The 17,742-nt window shown below is 33.9% G+C and overlaps 2 protein-coding genes across 10 annotated transcripts in view; one reads left to right on the top strand and one right to left on the bottom strand.

The window, feature by feature from the left end:
- Positions 1–17,742, bottom strand: part of LOC106174898 (peroxisomal targeting signal 1 receptor) — a 29,445-nt gene that overhangs the window by 2,476 nt on the left and 9,227 nt on the right. For 4 of the 7 annotated variants that reach the window (XM_013556662.3, XM_013556667.2, XM_086995023.1 and 1 more), the window contains 6 exons: positions 3,766–3,881; positions 3,207–3,402; positions 2,768–2,838; positions 2,209–2,403; positions 1,258–1,323; positions 90–168 (listed from right to left, as the gene is read on the bottom strand). In XM_013556662.3, coding sequence (XP_013412116.2) covers positions 90–168; positions 1,258–1,323; positions 2,209–2,403; positions 2,768–2,838; positions 3,207–3,402; positions 3,766–3,881 — 723 coding nt within the window. The remainder of the gene's footprint in view (positions 1–89; positions 169–1,257; positions 1,324–2,208; positions 2,404–2,767; positions 2,839–3,206; positions 3,403–3,765; positions 3,882–17,742) is intronic. The other 3 variants (XM_013556663.2, XM_013556664.2, XM_013556665.2) reach the window with 3 other exon arrangements.
- On the top strand, positions 6,095–17,735 carry LOC106153597 (uncharacterized). 3 transcript variants are annotated; one of them, XM_013527587.2, is made up of 10 exons: positions 6,095–6,266; positions 8,807–8,926; positions 9,461–12,668; positions 12,854–12,925; positions 13,215–13,274; positions 13,805–13,864; positions 14,072–14,131; positions 14,287–14,346; positions 14,556–14,615; positions 14,913–17,735. In XM_013527587.2, exons 3-10 carry the CDS (start codon positions 9,488–9,490, stop codon positions 17,564–17,566), a joined length of 6,207 nt encoding a protein of 2,068 aa, XP_013383041.2. In that variant the 5' UTR covers positions 6,095–6,266; positions 8,807–8,926; positions 9,461–9,487; the 3' UTR covers positions 17,567–17,735. The 3 variants fall into 3 exon arrangements, with proteins under 3 accessions (XP_013383041.2, XP_013383043.2, XP_086851148.1); XM_086995022.1 differs by having other exon boundaries at positions 6,118–6,258; XM_013527589.2 differs by lacking the exon at positions 14,287–14,346.

The following is a 17,742-nucleotide window of genomic DNA, read 5'->3' as shown; positions in this document are numbered from 1 at the left end:
GTCACAACTAACACATTTAAGCATTTAAGGTCACATACATCATTGTTTGGGTCACAACTAACACATTGAAGGTCTCAGGTTATCCATACCTGTACATCTGGGTCTATGTCCTGAGGGAACTGGCGAGCGGCCTGCAGGTACATGTTCTTCACTTCTTCATGAAGAGTACTGGAATAATAAGGTCCACTTAATGTCACAGTACTTAACAAGTGCTCTGGTATGTTCAGATTTACATTATATAAAATTTATAAAACAATTAGACAAAACAATATTCAATGTGTGTGTGGGTATGCATGTGTTCATGCATGTGTGTGTGTGTGTGTGTGTGTGTGCGCGTGTGTGTGCTCATCTGGGCATGTTCACTTTAGTGGTAGTTAAAACATAAAACCTGCACAAGAGCGTTCAATGCATAACATACAGCTTTAAATATGACAACTTATGAAAGTAAACATGTCAAGGTCGGAATTCTGAGTTTACACTGTCAGTCAAGTTGATTGAAACTGCTGGTGTAAAACTTCAATGTAAAATACAAACATTTACACTGTCTGCATGGTAGCATAATTGCAGCATCTCTAATCTCAATTGACATGTGAAACACCATAGCAATCAGTAAGTTACCAGATTTGCTCCACATTTTGTAATAAGGTGACCTTATCTGGTTGCTAGGGCTTTATGTGGTGATTTAGAACAGACTTCACATTCAAATCACTTACTTTACTTACACTTCTGCACTTAAACATAAGCAAGGATGTACAATTTACAATAACATCAGACACCCAAATACTTTGCCAAAAGCTGAATTCAACAAATAAGAGGGTATAACAACAGGAAGCACAGGAGCAAAAAGGTGAAGCTATGGGCATTAATCCATTCTTCAAACGAAAATCAGTTATTACAACTCCAATTAGTTGTTTTAATACCAGTCCCTTGATGAAAGCACCTTGTAGGTAATTGTAATATTGGAATGATAGTAACTATGATTTTTGCCTGTTCAAAGAACATAGCTGATGAATTTTTATTTGAAAATACTAATTTTACAGCTATACCACACTTAGTTCTAGGTTAAATTTAGTAAAATTCTGATGTGTAAAAAAAAAAAAAAAAAAAATTATCTACCACAATTAAAAAAAAAACAAAAAAACAAAAACATTTATTGTTTTGTTATGTTGAGTACAAATGTGTTTTAATATCTGCCTGCATGTGGATGTGGGCATTTGCATGCGCGCACGTTGGTGTGCATGTGCAGAGACAAGTTACCTTGGCCAATATCTGCTGTGGACAGACGACACTAAAGTGACGTGATCATCGTTGTCGTAATCACTTCTGAGACAGGAACAATTACAAAACAAAACAAAAAAATCGAGATGAACACCCATCTAAAACTATCATCTGTTTTCAATGAGTTTTGAAGATGACATGATAAAACAGAAGAAAAACAAAATAATTCTTGCTTTCAGATAAAGTAATTTGAACAAGGCAAAACATTAATAACATGAAAGGTACTTGTATATCTGTCACTCATGTAGTAAGGTAACTTGTCATGAAATACAAAGCAACATAAAAGCCATTTCCAAAGCCAAACAAAACTGCAAACCAAAACCAAATCAAGCAATGTTTAAATGCATAAAAGCGGACAATATAAATAATAATGAGAATAATAACATAACAGTCATGCCAGAACTATATACATAGGCAAATAAGGATAGCAAAAACAAAGGAAATCTTTAAGCAGTACTTCATATGATAAACACAGGGCAGTTGCAAAATATATTATAACACAAACTACAGACAACTAGGTTAATCATCTAATATCACGCTTGCATGCACACTATCAGTACGTTAATATGCCACTGGCTCTACTCCATGAGGGAGAGCACCCCGAGTCTCAAAGTCTCTTCAATATCAGCTTTCCACTACAAACCTATACCAATAAAACACATAGGGCTCATTCCCAAATGAGACTTTTGATCAATGTAGATCGATCCATATCCATGGGGAATATAGATGAATGAAGTTAAATTAAAAGATTAACACGCCACCTGGCATGGAGTACAGAAAAGATGGCGATTATAGGAGTATGTTGGTAATCAGCCCACATTCGGAGTTGGATCAATCCACGTAGCCTGATAGTTTAATAGGGAATGAGCCCAATAAAGCACAAGATACACTATGAAACTTGGGGTGGCCAAGCAGGTCTGGTTTCAGTACCTATTAGCGAGGGAAGACACGTACAGGTTAGTTTTGTGTTCTCCGTCCAGCTGGGGGACTAAGTGGGTGTATTTGGGGTTATTTCTAAGCCACGTCTTCAGGGTGTCCAGGGCCTGGGGCTGCAGGGTCTCGTTGGTGTAACTGACCGCAAGGGCCATCAGGGCTGTCAGGTTCCCTTGATCAAATTCAAGGCACCTTAAATGGAAAAAAAAATCCTCTTGAGCTCATAACCAATATATTAAGTGTGTTAAAATCTGGGTCTGTTTTTACATTAGAACTTATGACTGATAGTTCTCTGTAATTTTTAGACCACAATTGTGGTTTCCACAGAGTTTACAATTGTCATACTAAGCACAGTGAATTTCAAGCAAATGTTAAACATTGTCAAATTCAGCTATTGGAAATGTACACTTATTATTCTTCACTAAATTCATCACTTCTTTAGTTTAACATTAAAACTTGATTGAAACAACTAAAACCAGCCAGCTTTTTGACTATAGCAAAGCTTACTCCACAGCAAACCTAATAATTAATGCATTTATTGCTTTGAAGGTATTACTTTTTGAGAGCAGCAATGGCAGCAGGCTCCTGTTCATTTTCCGCTTGAGTTGTCCCCAAATACTGCCAGGCCTATAATACAGAATTGCCGTGTACATGATAAACTTTGTCATACATATAATGAGCAGCATCAAAACATAATAATTTTAGAGATATAAAGTAATGAAACTGTGGTAAATCAGAAAGTAAATGGTGTCAATTGATCAGTTATTAGGACAAGAGCCCACTCACTTCATCAGATAGTTTAAAATTTTGGCACAGACTGCAACTTTCAGGGATGAGACTGTCATTTAATGAAAAAAATAAGAAAATATGGAATGGGGTCCACAGGGCCACCAAGGACAACGATATACTCTGGCTCCCAAGAAGCGGCGAGTCGGTAAAAAAACATCCCTGAAACTGTGTGCATGATAAAAGTCCCTCCATTTTCAAACCCTCACCTCGACATGAGAGGGGTCCTTCTGTACAGCAGCCTCAAACAGGAGGACGGCATTGGGGATGTCCCCCTGCTTTAGCCTTTTCAGCCCCTCCTTGAAGGGGTCAGGGTGGTCCAGCAGGGGGTTGTCTTGCTCAAACTGGTAGTTCCTGTACGGGTCAATTCTTTCATAGTCTGACAGCCAGGGGTGCTCATCTGTCCTGGAAGTGGAATGGGAGAGAATAAGATGAATGGAATGGAAGGGGAAAGAATGGCAAGGGGCGGGATGGAGCAGGATGGGATGGGATGGGATGGAGTTAGATGGGATAGAGCAGGATGGGATGGGATGAGATGGGAAGGGATGTAGTTAGATGAGATGGAGCAGAGTGGGATGAGATGGTGTGGGATGGGATGGAAAGGGATGGACCAGTATGGGATGGGATGGGATGGGATGGAAAGGAATGGAATAGAAAAGAGTGAGACAGAAGAAAAATGAACAAAACAGGATAAAATGGAATAAAATAGAATGAATGAATTAATGAATGCGAGACCTGAATAGAAATTCACGCAATGCACTCTCGTACCCTGCCATTTCCTCCCATTGTTTTTGCAACTTCTCCCAAAAGTCTGTGGTCTCTCTTGCTCCCCCTTCATTAAAGGCACCAAACTCTTCTGCCCACTTGTCTGACAAGGACTTCTCCTGAAAAGGAGGCAGGAGTATGTTAAGTTTCAAATATCTAGATTGATAAGAAAGTTGCCAACGCCAACAAGTTGAGTTGGTCTTTGTGAAACGCCCTCTAGTGCTGGTCTGGGTGACTAAAATACCTTTCTTAGAGCGCATTCTCAACGAATTAAGCCAAGCTTTACAAAGCCGGTGACCTAAAAATGGCGGACGTACATGAAAGAAAAACCGCCTAATCTTTTAATAGTCTCTCCGCCTCTCACACGCCTCCCCACACGTCGTCCCTGCGGGGTACAGTAATTAAATCTCGGCTCTGAACATTAACATTTCCGTGAATATCTCTGGTGATATTATCTCCGTAGATAGTCGATTCATTGCTGCTCTACGGGCCAAATTATTCCTTTTTCGTCTCTGTTTTCAAAGATAATAGAACAGAAGAGCTTTTTTCCTTCGATCGCCTTCAGCCGCCATGCTTTCTTCACCACGAGTTTAACTGATGAGCATGCGCACTTAATATTTCTCAGGTAGCTTCCGCATGGCGAACGGAGACGCGATTTAATTACTGTGCCCCGCAGGGACGACGTGTGGGGAGGCGGAGAGACTATTAAAAGATTAGGCAGTTTTTCTTTCATGTACATCCGCCATTTTTAGGTTACCGGCTTTGTAAAGCTTGGCTTAATTCGTTGAGAATGCGCTCTTAATCAGCAGCTATCAAATATATATAAACAATGAAGAAAACATTATTTGGAGCCAGCCAACATATGAATTAAAATTTAAGTCTTTTATATATAATATAATGGTCTCAAGTAAAAAGAAATTCTGTTAGGTCTTTGTTTCGTTTAAAAATGCTCATTATTAATTTTGATGAAAAAAAAAAAAAAAAGGTGACTTTGTTCGTTAATCCTCAAATGAAAATAAGTACCATTTTTTCCTTCTTTAAATTCAAAGCAACCTTGTTTATAAATGCAAAAAGAGACCTTCACCCCCTTAGACACAGTGGTGCTAAAATCATGGTTATAATCTTATTACATATTATCTCCAACTCTATCAAAACCAAAATCAAACTAGAGGATCAGAGAGGCGATACCGCCTCCAGATATTGTACCACCAGCTGGAGTAAGCGCCACTACCACCACCACCTCTACCAGTGCTGTGCTTGACAAACTCTACAAACTGCAAAGAACCAGTTCTCAAAATTTGCCAAAAGAATTAAAATAAAAACTGCATGACGTTTGTAAAAATGGTTAGATCAAGGCCATTTTCATACTTAACCCGTATATTCATAACATTAATTACTCCTGTGATTTTCAAGACAATGGGCCTATTCGTTTTCCTTGAAATTTTTTATCAGTGTTGCACATATGCTAAAAAAGGGGAAAAACAGCGTAATTTTTGAAAAAATGGCCTGATCATGCTCAATTTTAAACTGTATTTTACAAATAAACATCAGTTCCATAAGATTGAAGACAGAAGACAAAACCGTTTTCCACTTAATGTGTTATCACTGAAAGTGCATGGCGATGGCATGAATTTGATATATACATAATCCAAGGTTGCAGTATGATTGTGAGTACAAGAGTTTTAATTGAACTTAAATTATAATAAATATAATAGATTGAAACTGCAAATATTTGGCTTCCTTTTCAATTGTAATAGTAGCTCTTGTTGCATCACCCCTAAGCAACAAAGAAGTGTTCTTTGTCCTTTTAAACTCCTCCCTTTCTATGTGACAAATCTGAAAAAAGTGATGCATATACTTAAAATGGGAGATTCGACAGCCAAGTCAGTAGGAGATTTGAGAGCTGAGTCAGTAAAATTAAATCACTTTTACCTCAGCCTCGTACCTGAGGGTTTAAAGTTACACTTCAGGTGTGTTTTAATACCTTCAGGCATATTTTGTCAAAAACTACACCAATTAATATCTTTATCTCAGGTTATGTTTATTTGTTACAGGGTACTTTGTTTATTAATGAGAGTTAGTCATACATGATCATGCAACCATACAATTAATGGTAATAATGTCTGTTGTTAGTTGCATTAATTATACTATGACTGTCACATTGTGTCTTATCTAAAACATCTGAAAGTTTAATTTTCATATCACACTGGGAAGACATAACTGTAGTTTCCTACTGGACATAGTGTCTGCTGAAGTGACACTTTACATATGTATGAAACTGATAACATTATATGCAGTATAATAAACTGGAATTCATTTGTTATGAGAGATGTCTTTGTTTGTAGTGTATAAAAATTGTCCCAATCTCAGTATCAGTCAGTGAAGAAGTGAAGTTCAGAGGTTGTCTGACACCTGTAGAAATAGAGGAATCTCTGTAGTCAACCCACTGTGTTAGCTTATAGAAGGAAAATAACAGCTGGTTTGGCAGGATACAAGGTATAAGGGTGAGTTGAATGTTTTCTTTGAAAACCAAGAGTAGTGCCAGAAGTCATGGTGGTGGTACTAATAATGTATTTAAAATGTGTTTACTTTATTAAATGTCACCAGATGAAGGAAGAATACAATTCTTTATTGCTATAAATATAATAATTGAAATAATACTATAAACATTTTCAGAAATAAGTATAATTAAATATTTTGCTGTATAATTGTCATAGTTTAAGGATGTCTTAGTGACAAAAATGTTTAATACTTAACAAAATAGTGGAAGAGAAGATAAATTATACTAAATATGCCCACTTTATCCATTTTAAACATATCTCATCAATGTGAAAAATGAAGAAAATATATTTTGATTACTTTTGATATAAAGTTTTTAGTATTTCTAGGAATAAGGATGGGATTTTAAAATTCTGGAATTCTAACTATAAATGCTTATCAAAATTTCTCAATGGTTATTGGCATTTTATTTGTAAAACATGAAGTTTTGTAAAGAGGTGTTGCCATACTAAAGTAAATTAAATATGCCCACTTTATCCATTTTAAACATATCTCATCAATGTGAAAAATGAAGAAAATATATTTTGATTACTTTTGATATAAAGTTTTTAGTATTTCTAGAAATAAGGATGGGATTTTAAAATTCTGGAATTCTAACTATAAATGGAATTCTAACTATAAATGGTTTTTAGTATTTCTAGAAATAAGGATGGGATTTTAAAATTCCGGAATTCTAACTATAAATGCTTATCAAAATTTCTCAATGGTTATTGGCATTTTATTTGTAAAACATGAAGTTTTGTAAAGAGGTGTTGCCATACTAAAGTAAATTAAATATGCCCACTTTATCCATTTTAAACATATCTAATCAATGTAAACAAATGAAGAAAATATTTTGATTGCTTTTGATATAAAGTTATTAGGTTTTTTAGGAATAGGGATGGGATTTAAAAGTCGTGGAATTCTATCTATAAAAGATTATCAAAAATACTTTTAATGGTTATAGTCTTTTTATTTGGGAAACATGTTTTGTAAAGAGGTGTTACCATACTAAAAATTATGTAATCAAATTTGTATTTTGAAGTTAGTAAAAAATGTTTACAACTGTTTTTTATGAGAAATGCAAGAAAATATATTTTGATTACTTTTGATATAAATTTTTTAGTATTTCTAGGAATAAGGATGGGGTTTTAAAATTCTTGAATTCTAACTATAAATGATTATCAAAATTTTTTAATGGTTATAGGTATTTTATTTGTGAAACATGAAGTTTTCTAAATAGTTGTTGCCATATTAAAGTATATTAAAAGTGCCCTCTTTATACTTTTTAAACATATATAATCAATGTAAACAAATGAAGAAAATATATTCTGATTGCTTTTGATATAAAGTTATTAGGTTTTGTAGGAATAGGAATGGGATTTTAAAATGCTTTTAAGGGCCACTCCGTGGTATTTGGTGGCAGACATCAAAATTTAAAAAAAGAATCCTACTTACAAAACTTCTAATTTCTGAAACCAGACACAACAAGACATCAGAATCCAAAAGAAATGTTAGATTTTGATGATTAATTATGATTTTTTTTGACATTTTATAGGGAAAACTTATAAAATAGTGTTATGGAAGGACATTTTTATTTTTGATATTTTTTTTATAATTGTGATCATTCTAAACAATAAAGGCTAAATACATTAAACATAACTTATTTCCTAGTCAAGTGCATTAGATTCAAAAATATTTGATTATAAAATAATGGATTAATTAATATTTATTCATCTTGGTTCCTATTTTTTAAGTATACCCAGTAACTACAAAAGCTTAGAACTTATAACTTCATATTCTCCTCAAACATGATATGGACCAACAAAATACGAAAAGTTTTGCTTAGAACCACTTCAATAAGAAATGTTAAAATAGATCCATTAACCATTGATAAGTATGGGAAAATTGTTGTTTCTTTAGGAAAAATCATTTTTTGGCCAAAATGAAGAGTTATTATCCATTTAAACTTATTATACATTTAGAGAGAGATTAATTGCATGAAAAGCATATATTATACCACTGGACACATTGTTATGTTAAATTGGTTATTTATATTTAAATGAAGGGTTTAATTGGTGAGATAGCTGTGTACACTGGACACTCAGTGTTCACTGAAGTGACAATTTACATCTAATTTACCTGGGTTGAACAGAGAGACATTTTCATTGTGTGTCACCGTGAATATATTGTTTTGAGAAATGATAAGATACATTTAAATGAGGGCATTAAATGATGAACTATTCATATTTTACAATGGGAATACAGTGTACTATTCAATATGGTGATAGATTGTTATAGGCTTACAGTGTTTCTTGAAATAAAGATCTTTATGAAATTATTAGCATAATTATACAGTATTTCCAAACAATGAAGGTTTTTTGTTGCATGGGTTATAAAAATGTGCAGTCTAGGGAGACCTAACAGCTTTCATGGTTCTTAAATCAGCTAGAAGAAGGAATACCAAGCTTTGGGGGAAAACTGTAGAAATAAAAATATTTTACAGTGTACTGACTGCTTGGATTATAGAGAAGGAAAGAAGTCTGGAAAGCAGAAAGCAAGATATAAGGCCCAGGTTTAAAGAAAGAGAAAAGAAAAGCTAGTTTTTAGCAGACAAGATATTAAGGTAAGATTGTAATTTTTGTATAAATGGAACATGTGGATGGCAGTAAAGATAATTTTTTGTTGTGTGAATTTGAAATAATGTACACAATAATTCTATTTATATGTTTTTGTTCATTTGGTATATATTGAAATGAAGGTTTATAAGGGGAGTGTGTCACATATTGTACATTATTATGTAAGGCTGAGTTAGTGGGAAGTTTGTTACATACTTAGAAAAGAGTGGAAAAACCAAGTACTTTGAAAATGATGTGAAGCAGTGGCAAGGAAATAATGTTTTAGATATGATTATGAGAATAATGATTTAATATTTTTGAGACAGGTAATGTAGCGAATCATTTTTTTCATTGTAGCTATAGATATGAGGTATTGTAGTAAGTCAGTGAATTACATTCAAGTGTCATTATTTGGCAATAGTATTGTAAAACAATAATGTATAATTTTCAAATGTGGAATATTATAAAACAATTTGTAACTTTTTTGCTCTAGTAAACTTTAAGCATATGATGATATATATATATATTATTATTTTTTTTAGTTAGCTGTAAAGAAGAAAAAGGAGATAATGCCACGAAAAAGCAAACAGGGTGCTAAACAGAGTTTGGCAAAAAAAAGAGAGAGCATGAGAGCTCTGCGTAGTTCGAGATATTCCATTGTTTCTTTTGTGCAAGGCAGGATTCATCAAGGAAGTGAGATATTTTTAGAGGGCAATGCTGGCTCACAGTGTACTTGCATGGCTTTGATGGCACTTGTATATAACGAGGTGAAGAATGTCAGGGAGTGGGACAGTACAGATGTAGAAAGTATTTTGTATGCTGGTGATGATCTTTATCAAAGGAATCGAGGAGAAAAAACATTCTTGCTTGTTACAGAGTTGCCGACTGAAGTTGAGTACAACGAGAGTACTTATATTATTGGAACAGAAGAAGCTTTGAATGGATCTTTGGGCATGCAGGAGTCATGTCCTCCATTTTATAATTTAGAAGATGCAGTAGATCTTGGGTATACTCAAACAGGGAATTTTTATTTTCTTATGGGTTCAGAAGAATTAAGTTATGCTACAATGGTTTTAGGACAACATGATGGCAGATACTATATATTTGATTCTCATAGCAGAAATTCTAGAGGACTGACCGACCCAAATGGGAAGGCCACAGTTTTGGAACTGCGGTCACGAAGTGAACTTGTTATCTATCTAAGGGCTTTAGCATCTTCTTTAAATTTAAATGATAGCACTGCCTTTGAGGTGACACCCTGCAAGGTTAGACTTACAAATGATCTGTTTTCCTTTGAACTGAAAACTTATTTCGAAAAGCAGAGGAAATACGAAGATATGCAAAAAAAGGAAAAAAGAAAGGAACAAGTAAAAGCCTACAAATCCCAGCCAATAACTAAAACAAAAAGTATTAAAAGAGATGCACAATATAGAAGGAAAATAGCAGTAATGTTGAAACGAAAAGAGCAAAAAAGGACCTACCTTTCTAAGCCAAGTGTCCAGGAGAAGATGAAAGAAAGCGGACAGGTATACAGGTCACAGGCACACATCAAAGAGCAAAGAAAGGTAAAAGATGCAATCCATTTTGGACAAGAAGAAGTGAAAGATGCAAGACGCAAAAGGGAGCATATGTTTCTTGCTAGCCCAGAGAATAAATTAAAAAAGCAACTTAAACAGAAATCTCATAGATCTAAGGAAGAAGTGCGACAAAAGATACGAGAACGTGATTCTAAAGGTCATAAAGTACCAGAAGTGAAGGCTGCTAGACAAACAAGGGAAAAGATGTACTTAGCAGATGCAGAAAAGAGATCAAGAAAGCAGGCAAAACAGAAGCTACATCGATCTGACAGGGAGGTAAAACAGTATATACAAGAACGGGACAGTAAACGACGTGCACAGAAAGATGTCAAAGCAGCTAGACAAACAAGGGAAAAGATATACTTAGCAGATGCGGAAAAGAGATCAAGAAAGCAGGCAAAACAGAAGCTACATCGATCTGACAGGGAGGTAAAACAGTATATACAAGAACGGGACAGTAAAAGACGTGCACAGAAAGATGTCAAAGCAGCTAGACAAACAAGGGAAAAGATATACTTAGCAGATGCAGAAAAGAGATCAAGAAAGCAAGCAAAACAGAAGCTACATCGATCTGACAGGGAGGTAAAACAGTATATACAAGAACGGGACAGTAACCGACGTGCACAGAAAGATGTCAAAGCAGCTAGACAAACAAGGGAAAAGATATACTTAGCAGATGCAGAAAAGAGATCAAGAAAGCAAGCAAAACAGAAGCTACATCGATCTGACAGGGAGGTAAAACAGTATATACAAGAACGGGACAGTAAACGACGTGCACAGAAAGATGTCAAAGCAGCTAGACAAACAAGGGAAAAGATATACTTAGCAGATGCAGAAAAGAGATCAAGAAAGCAAGCAAAACAGAAGCTACATCGATCTGACAGGGAGGTAAAACAGTATATACAAGAACGGGACAGTAAACGACGTGCACAGAAAGATGTCAAAGCAGCTACACAAAGAAGGGAAGAGATATATTTAGCAGATGTAGAAACGAGATCAAGAAAACAGGCAAAACAGAAGCTACATCGATCTGACAGGGAAGTAAAACAATACATACAAGAACGGGACAGTAAACGACGTGCAGAAAAAGATGTCAAAGAAGCTAGACAAAGAAGGGAGAAGAAATATTTAGCAGATGTAGAAAAATCATTACAGAAACAGACAAAACAGAAGCTACATCGATCTGACAGGGAAGTAAAACAATACATACAAGAACGGGACAGTAAACGACGTGCACAAAAAGATGTCAAAGCAGCTAGACAAGCAAGGGAAAAGATATACTTAGCAGATGCAGAAAAATCATCACAGAAACAGGCAAAACAAAAATTGCACCGTTCTAAGATTGAAGTGAAAAGAAAAATACAAGAGAGGGAAAAAAGATATCTGGCTTCAAAAATTGTTCAAGCAAAGAGAAGAATTGCAAGAAAATTATACTATTCACAGAAGAAAATACAAACGAAAATACAAGAAAGAGTGAAAAAACATCGTGCACAAGAACACATTAAGGAGCAAAGAAGGGAAAGTGAGAGACGCTGGAGGAAGAGCAGTCCAGGAATATATTCCAAAAGATTCAAGATGGAAAAGCTAAAAGAACAGCAAACAAATGTACATTTTGCCATACAAAATTTCCAAAAGAAATGTAAGGAAATCCCCGAGTTTGTTTGCTGTTGTTGTAATCGTCTTCGCTTTAGGAACCAAGTACAAGCTTTTAGAGAACAAAACTATCAGGAGGAAACATTAATTTTGAGCAAAATTATTGATATGGGAGCAGAGAAAAAGATATGCACTTACTGCCATCAGAAAATGTCTAAGAAGAAAGTATCACCAATTAGTTATAATGGAAATAGCATTAAATCTATGGACATGCCAGGAGATATTGGTACTTTAAATCCAATTGAACAGTTACTTTTAACTCCAGTAATACCTTTTATGAAAATTGTTTCATTGCCTAAAAGCCAACAGCATGGAGTCCATGGCCCTATTGTGTGTGTACCAGCCAATGTGAAGGAAACAATTACAAAATTACCTGCCTCTCCACGTGAAAGTGGACTCATTAGAGTTAAACTAAAAAGAAAGCTTGGATACAAAGGTCATCATCTGTATCAGAAAATAAGTCCAAGAACAGTGAAAAAAGCATTTGATTTTCTTTCGAAACACCATCCTGATTTTTCTGGTAAGTTGAGAAATATATAACAATTTAAAAGTAAAATTTTGCTTTATTGTTAATTGAAATTTATATCAAGGGTGTGCATTATTAAAATATCATGTGTCACAAGAATAAAAAATTATAAATATTATATGATATAAGGTAAGAAAATATTTTTAGGAAGTATGTGTAAAAATTAAAATGATTTGTAGGTATTGTCTATGATGAAGAAGGAGTCAAAACTACTATGGAACACCTTAGAAATGAGGACAGCGATGAAACAGGTAGAGTAAATGAAAGTTTTGATAGTTATGGTGTAAATATAAAAGAATGTCAAGTAATATTTATTTGTTTTTTTTTTTGTTTGTTTTTTTTTTTTTTTTTGATAAATATGTAATTATATCAAGTAGGAATAACGAAGAAATGTAATTGCTTGAATAATACAGAATGTATTAGGATTTTTTATTTGCATATGTAGTGTAGATTCATACAGCTATTAAACATAATTATTTAATTTCAAGCAGGTAATAATTAAATTCTAGCTGTAGATGGTTTTGTTATTTGTAATTTTAGTGGAAAACAGTACAACTGTGGGAAAGAGTCAAGGACCTTTAAGTAAACAGCAATCAAACAGTAAGTATAAAAGCTGTACTGCATAATAACTATCATGTTTTTAGTATATTGACAAAATTTTTGTGTTAAGAAATAGTTTACAGTTTTTTCCAAGTAACTATTTTTTATAATTTTAGCACAGAACAATGTAAGCATGAAAATTATTTCTTTGTAAATAAATGTTTTGATTGTGAAGCTTTTTTTAATTAATTTGTTTACTGTTTTAATGTGGATAACAGTGATTTCTTGAATTTAAAGTAATGTGGTAGGATTGTTTTTTTTCATTTTTTATGCATTTTATATTTTCACTTTTATATTAGTTGTCACTTTTGTAAATATATAGGCAAAATACCTGTGTTAATAATTAGTTTACTATTGTCTGAAAGTAGTCATTATTTTACTAGTACTTATCTTCATTATATAAAGATGGTAATACACTAACTGTATTGTATCATCATTTGTATATCATATTGTACAAGGTCATGACAATCTATGTACCAGTACAGAAATAAATTGAATTGAATTGAAAATTATTTTATTTATAATCTTAGTACAGGGCAATGTGGGTGTTGAAGATGATGCTGAAACTTTTAATAGGAAACAACCAAACTGTAAGCAAGAATTTTTTTGTAATTTTTAAAAAAATATGTTGACTGTATTATTGTAAATTTATAATAATGACATGTTGAATATATCTTAATTTTTTTTTTTTTAATTTGTACTTGAGTGCATATCATTAAGGCTGGAAAAGTAAAGATTGTAACCTCAAATAGCCAACATTCAAGCTGTAGCTGTGGATTTTTTGTTTGTAATTTTAGTGGAAACTAGTATAGATGTGGGAGGGAGTCCAGAAACTTCAAGTAGGAAAGAATCAAACAGTAAGTATGAAAATTAAATTGCACATTAACAATAAATGTTTTTTGTGTTATTATTATTATTATTTGTTGATGGTTTATATATGTATACAAGGTAGCTGCCTTAAAAATTACTCAGCTGTAGATGTTTTTTTTTTTTTTTTTTTTGTAATTTTTAGTGGAAACCGGTGTAACTGTGACAGCAAGTCAAGAAATTTCAAGTAGGGAACAATCCAAGTGTAAGCACAAATATAATATTGTAGTTTTGCTAAAGTTTCTTAATTATAATTTATAGATTGTATAAACATGTAGATAAAGTGCTAGTGGGCAGACACAAAATGATTTTATGTTATCATTATTATTATTTGTTGATGGTTTATATATGTATACAAAGTAGCTGCCTTAAAAAGTACTCAGCTGTAGATGGTTTTGTTCTTTGTAATTTCAGTGGAAACCAGAGTAACTGTGGGAGAGAGTCAAGAAATTTCGAGTAGGGAACAATCCAATGGTAAGCACCAAATTTATATTGTAGTTTCACTTAAGTTACTTTGTTTAAATTTGTAGATTGTATAGACATAAATATAATGCTGGTGGACAGACAGACATATAGTTCTATTTGTTTGTTATTTGTATTATTAAAAATACCTTGATTTATTATTTGTTGATTGTATAAGTACACAGATGAGAAGGTAGTGTACCAGTATGTGCAGATTTCATTATTTTCCGTAATTTTTGCTATAATTTTGTTATTGTTTATATATCAGATATATTAACAAATGTAATTATTTGTTGTTGTTTTTTTCAGATAATACAGAGGATGAAGTTACAGAAACAAGTGTTCCACTTGTAACGTGCTTACAACCGGAAGATTTGGCTCAGCATATATCAGATAAGTACGAAGACAAAATATTATGTTTTGCTCCATCGGAAAATCAGCATCCTGAGTCTACATTCAACAAGGAAGTTCAGTCCTTCCCAACTTTGTTTCCAAATGGAAAAAACGCCTTTTCTGAAAGCCGGAAGTACAAGTTGTCATTTAGTCAATATATCAAAAGCAGACTGTTTTCTGCAGATACCAAATTTGCTATGAACACACAATATATATTTTACTTACAATACATAAAAGAATTTCAAGAAGTTTTGTCTTCTGCAAAAATAAGTGAAAGAAAAGGTTCAGCAAAATCAGGCAAGATTAATATAGATAGTTTTGAAACAGAAAACTCATTAAAACAGATGCTAAAAAATAATGAAGGTTATAAGTTTTTATCAAAAGTTAGAGGATCTGCACCATACTGGGAGCGAACAATGAAAGATTTATGTGCCATGGTAAAACAACTGGGTATCCCAACTTGGTTTTGTAGTTTTTCTGCAGCAGATAGACGATGGAAGGAAATTGTTCATGCTATTCTTAAATCTCAGGGAAAGGTAGTCCCTGATGAGATGGATTGGACAGAACACTGTAAGGTTATTAACAGTAACCCAGTTATTGCTGCAGCCATGTTTGATAAACGCAGTCATCATCTAATAAATGACCTGATCAAGTCTGCTTCACATCCAATAGGCAATGTGATTGATTTTTTCTATAGAATAGAATTTCAGCAAAGGGGGTGGCCACATATTCATGCTTTGTTTTGGGTTCAAGATGCACCTATTCTAGATAGATCTGAGCCAACAGATGTAGTTAGTTTTATTGACAAGTATGTTACTTGCCAGTTACCACATGAAGAGGAACCTTTGTATGAAAAAGTATCCAAATTACAAATGCATAGTAAAAATCATTCACGTAGTTGCAGGAAGGGGAATCAAACTTGTAGGTTTAATTTTCCAAGACAAGTATCTACCAGAACCTTTATATGTAAACCAATCAAGCTAGATGAAGAACAACCTAAACAAATTATAAGAAAAGAAGCTAGAGAAGCTTTGGAAAAGTTGGCAAAAATCACTAGTGATGAGAAAAACATATCCCTTTCCGCCCACCAGTGTTTAGAATTAGCAGGCATGACACAAGAGAGTCTTGAATATTCCATGGGTGTTTTAGCTAGAAAAACTATCATTGTTTTAAAAAGAGAACCTAAAGAATGTTGGGTTAATCAGTATAACCCACATTTATTAGAAGCTTGGGATGCTAACATAGATATACAGTATATAGTAGATGCTTATGCATGTATTTGTTATATAGTGTCCTACATCTCAAAAAAAGAGAGTGAAGAGGGTGAACTTCTTAAGGCTGCTCAAAAAGAGGCTAGACAAGGAAACACTGAAGCTGTGAATGAGCTCAAAACATTAGGAAAAGTTTACATTACTCACAGGGAAATTAGTGTTATGGAGGCTATCTACAGATGTACTGGCATGAAACTCAAATGTTCAAGTAGAGAAGTACGCTGGATAGCAGCAGATAAAGATGCAACTAGGTTGTCTTTGCCTCTAAACATTTTAAAACAACAAGCCAAGGAAAAACGATTGGATAATATCTGGGCCAAGTCTGACTTAGAAAGGTATTGGCATAGGCCTGATAATAAAACATTTGAGTTTATGTCCCTTGCACATTTTGTTGCCAATTATAGAATGTATGGTTCAAAACAAATCAAAACAAACAAAGATAACTCAGATAGTGAAAATGAACATAGTGATAGTGAAGGTAAAGACATTACCTTATTAAACAACTATGGATTTATTAGTCTGCGCAACAGACCCATCGTCATAAGATATTTAAAAGGGTCAATAGACCGTGACCCAGAAAGATATTTTGAAAATAGATTGCGTTTGTTTTATCCTCATAGAGGGCAAGAAATCCTACCTTCTGCATTTACATCATATGAAAGTTTTCACAACAATGCTAGTTTTGTTTTAAATGATGAAGAGATCCCTATTTATGAATTAGTGAACAGAAATAGTGCACCCTTTGAAAAAGATGCAGAGGTAATTGATAGTGCTCTACAACGATCCCATGATGATCATGAGGATGCGTGGGCTGATATTGCTCCGGGGGCTGAAGAACAAAGGATTGATGATAAAATGGAACAAAACTTTCCAGTTCTAGGTGAAGATGCAGTTGAGGAAGTTCATCTTCCAGATTTAGATGCTGCTCTACCAGATAAAATTGCATATAAGAAATCAAACTTATCATGTGAAAAACTTCAGTTGCAGATTTCAACAAAACAAGCAAAAGAAATGCTAAGGTCTATGAACAGTCAACAACTACAAATATTCAATTACATGCGAAAGTGGTGTCTAAAAAAAAGTCAAGGCAAAAATCCAAAACCCTTCCACATTTTTCTTACTGGTGGAGCAGGGACAGGTAAGACCCATGTTATAAATGCTTTTCGGTATGAAGCAGAAAACATTTTGACTTCATTAGATTCACCTAATGAAAATCCAGACGATATAAAAGTGCTTTTAGTTGCTAATACCCCCTTTACACTGGACGGCGTCCTTTCTGCGTCCTTTCTGCGACCATGAAATTTGGCATCGCTGTGGTCTTAATAAGGAGGCACGAGCATTAATTTTGTATCAGAATGAATGCTCAATGATCGGCCAGTTGTCGGCACGTAAAATATTATAATTTTTTAACTCTCAAATGGGGCCGGACTGCTGGACGCAGAAAGGACGCCGTCCAGTGTAAAGGGGGCTTTACA

The sequence above is a fragment of the Lingula anatina genome, chromosome 9 (genome assembly GCF_051362555.1).
Source record: "Lingula anatina isolate TDL-2025a chromosome 9, LinAna3.0, whole genome shotgun sequence".
NCBI classification, from domain to species: Eukaryota; Metazoa; Brachiopoda; class Lingulata; order Lingulida; family Lingulidae; genus Lingula; species Lingula anatina.
Note: the sequence above shows the minus strand (reverse complement) of the source record. Positions and strands in the feature narration are given on the sequence as shown.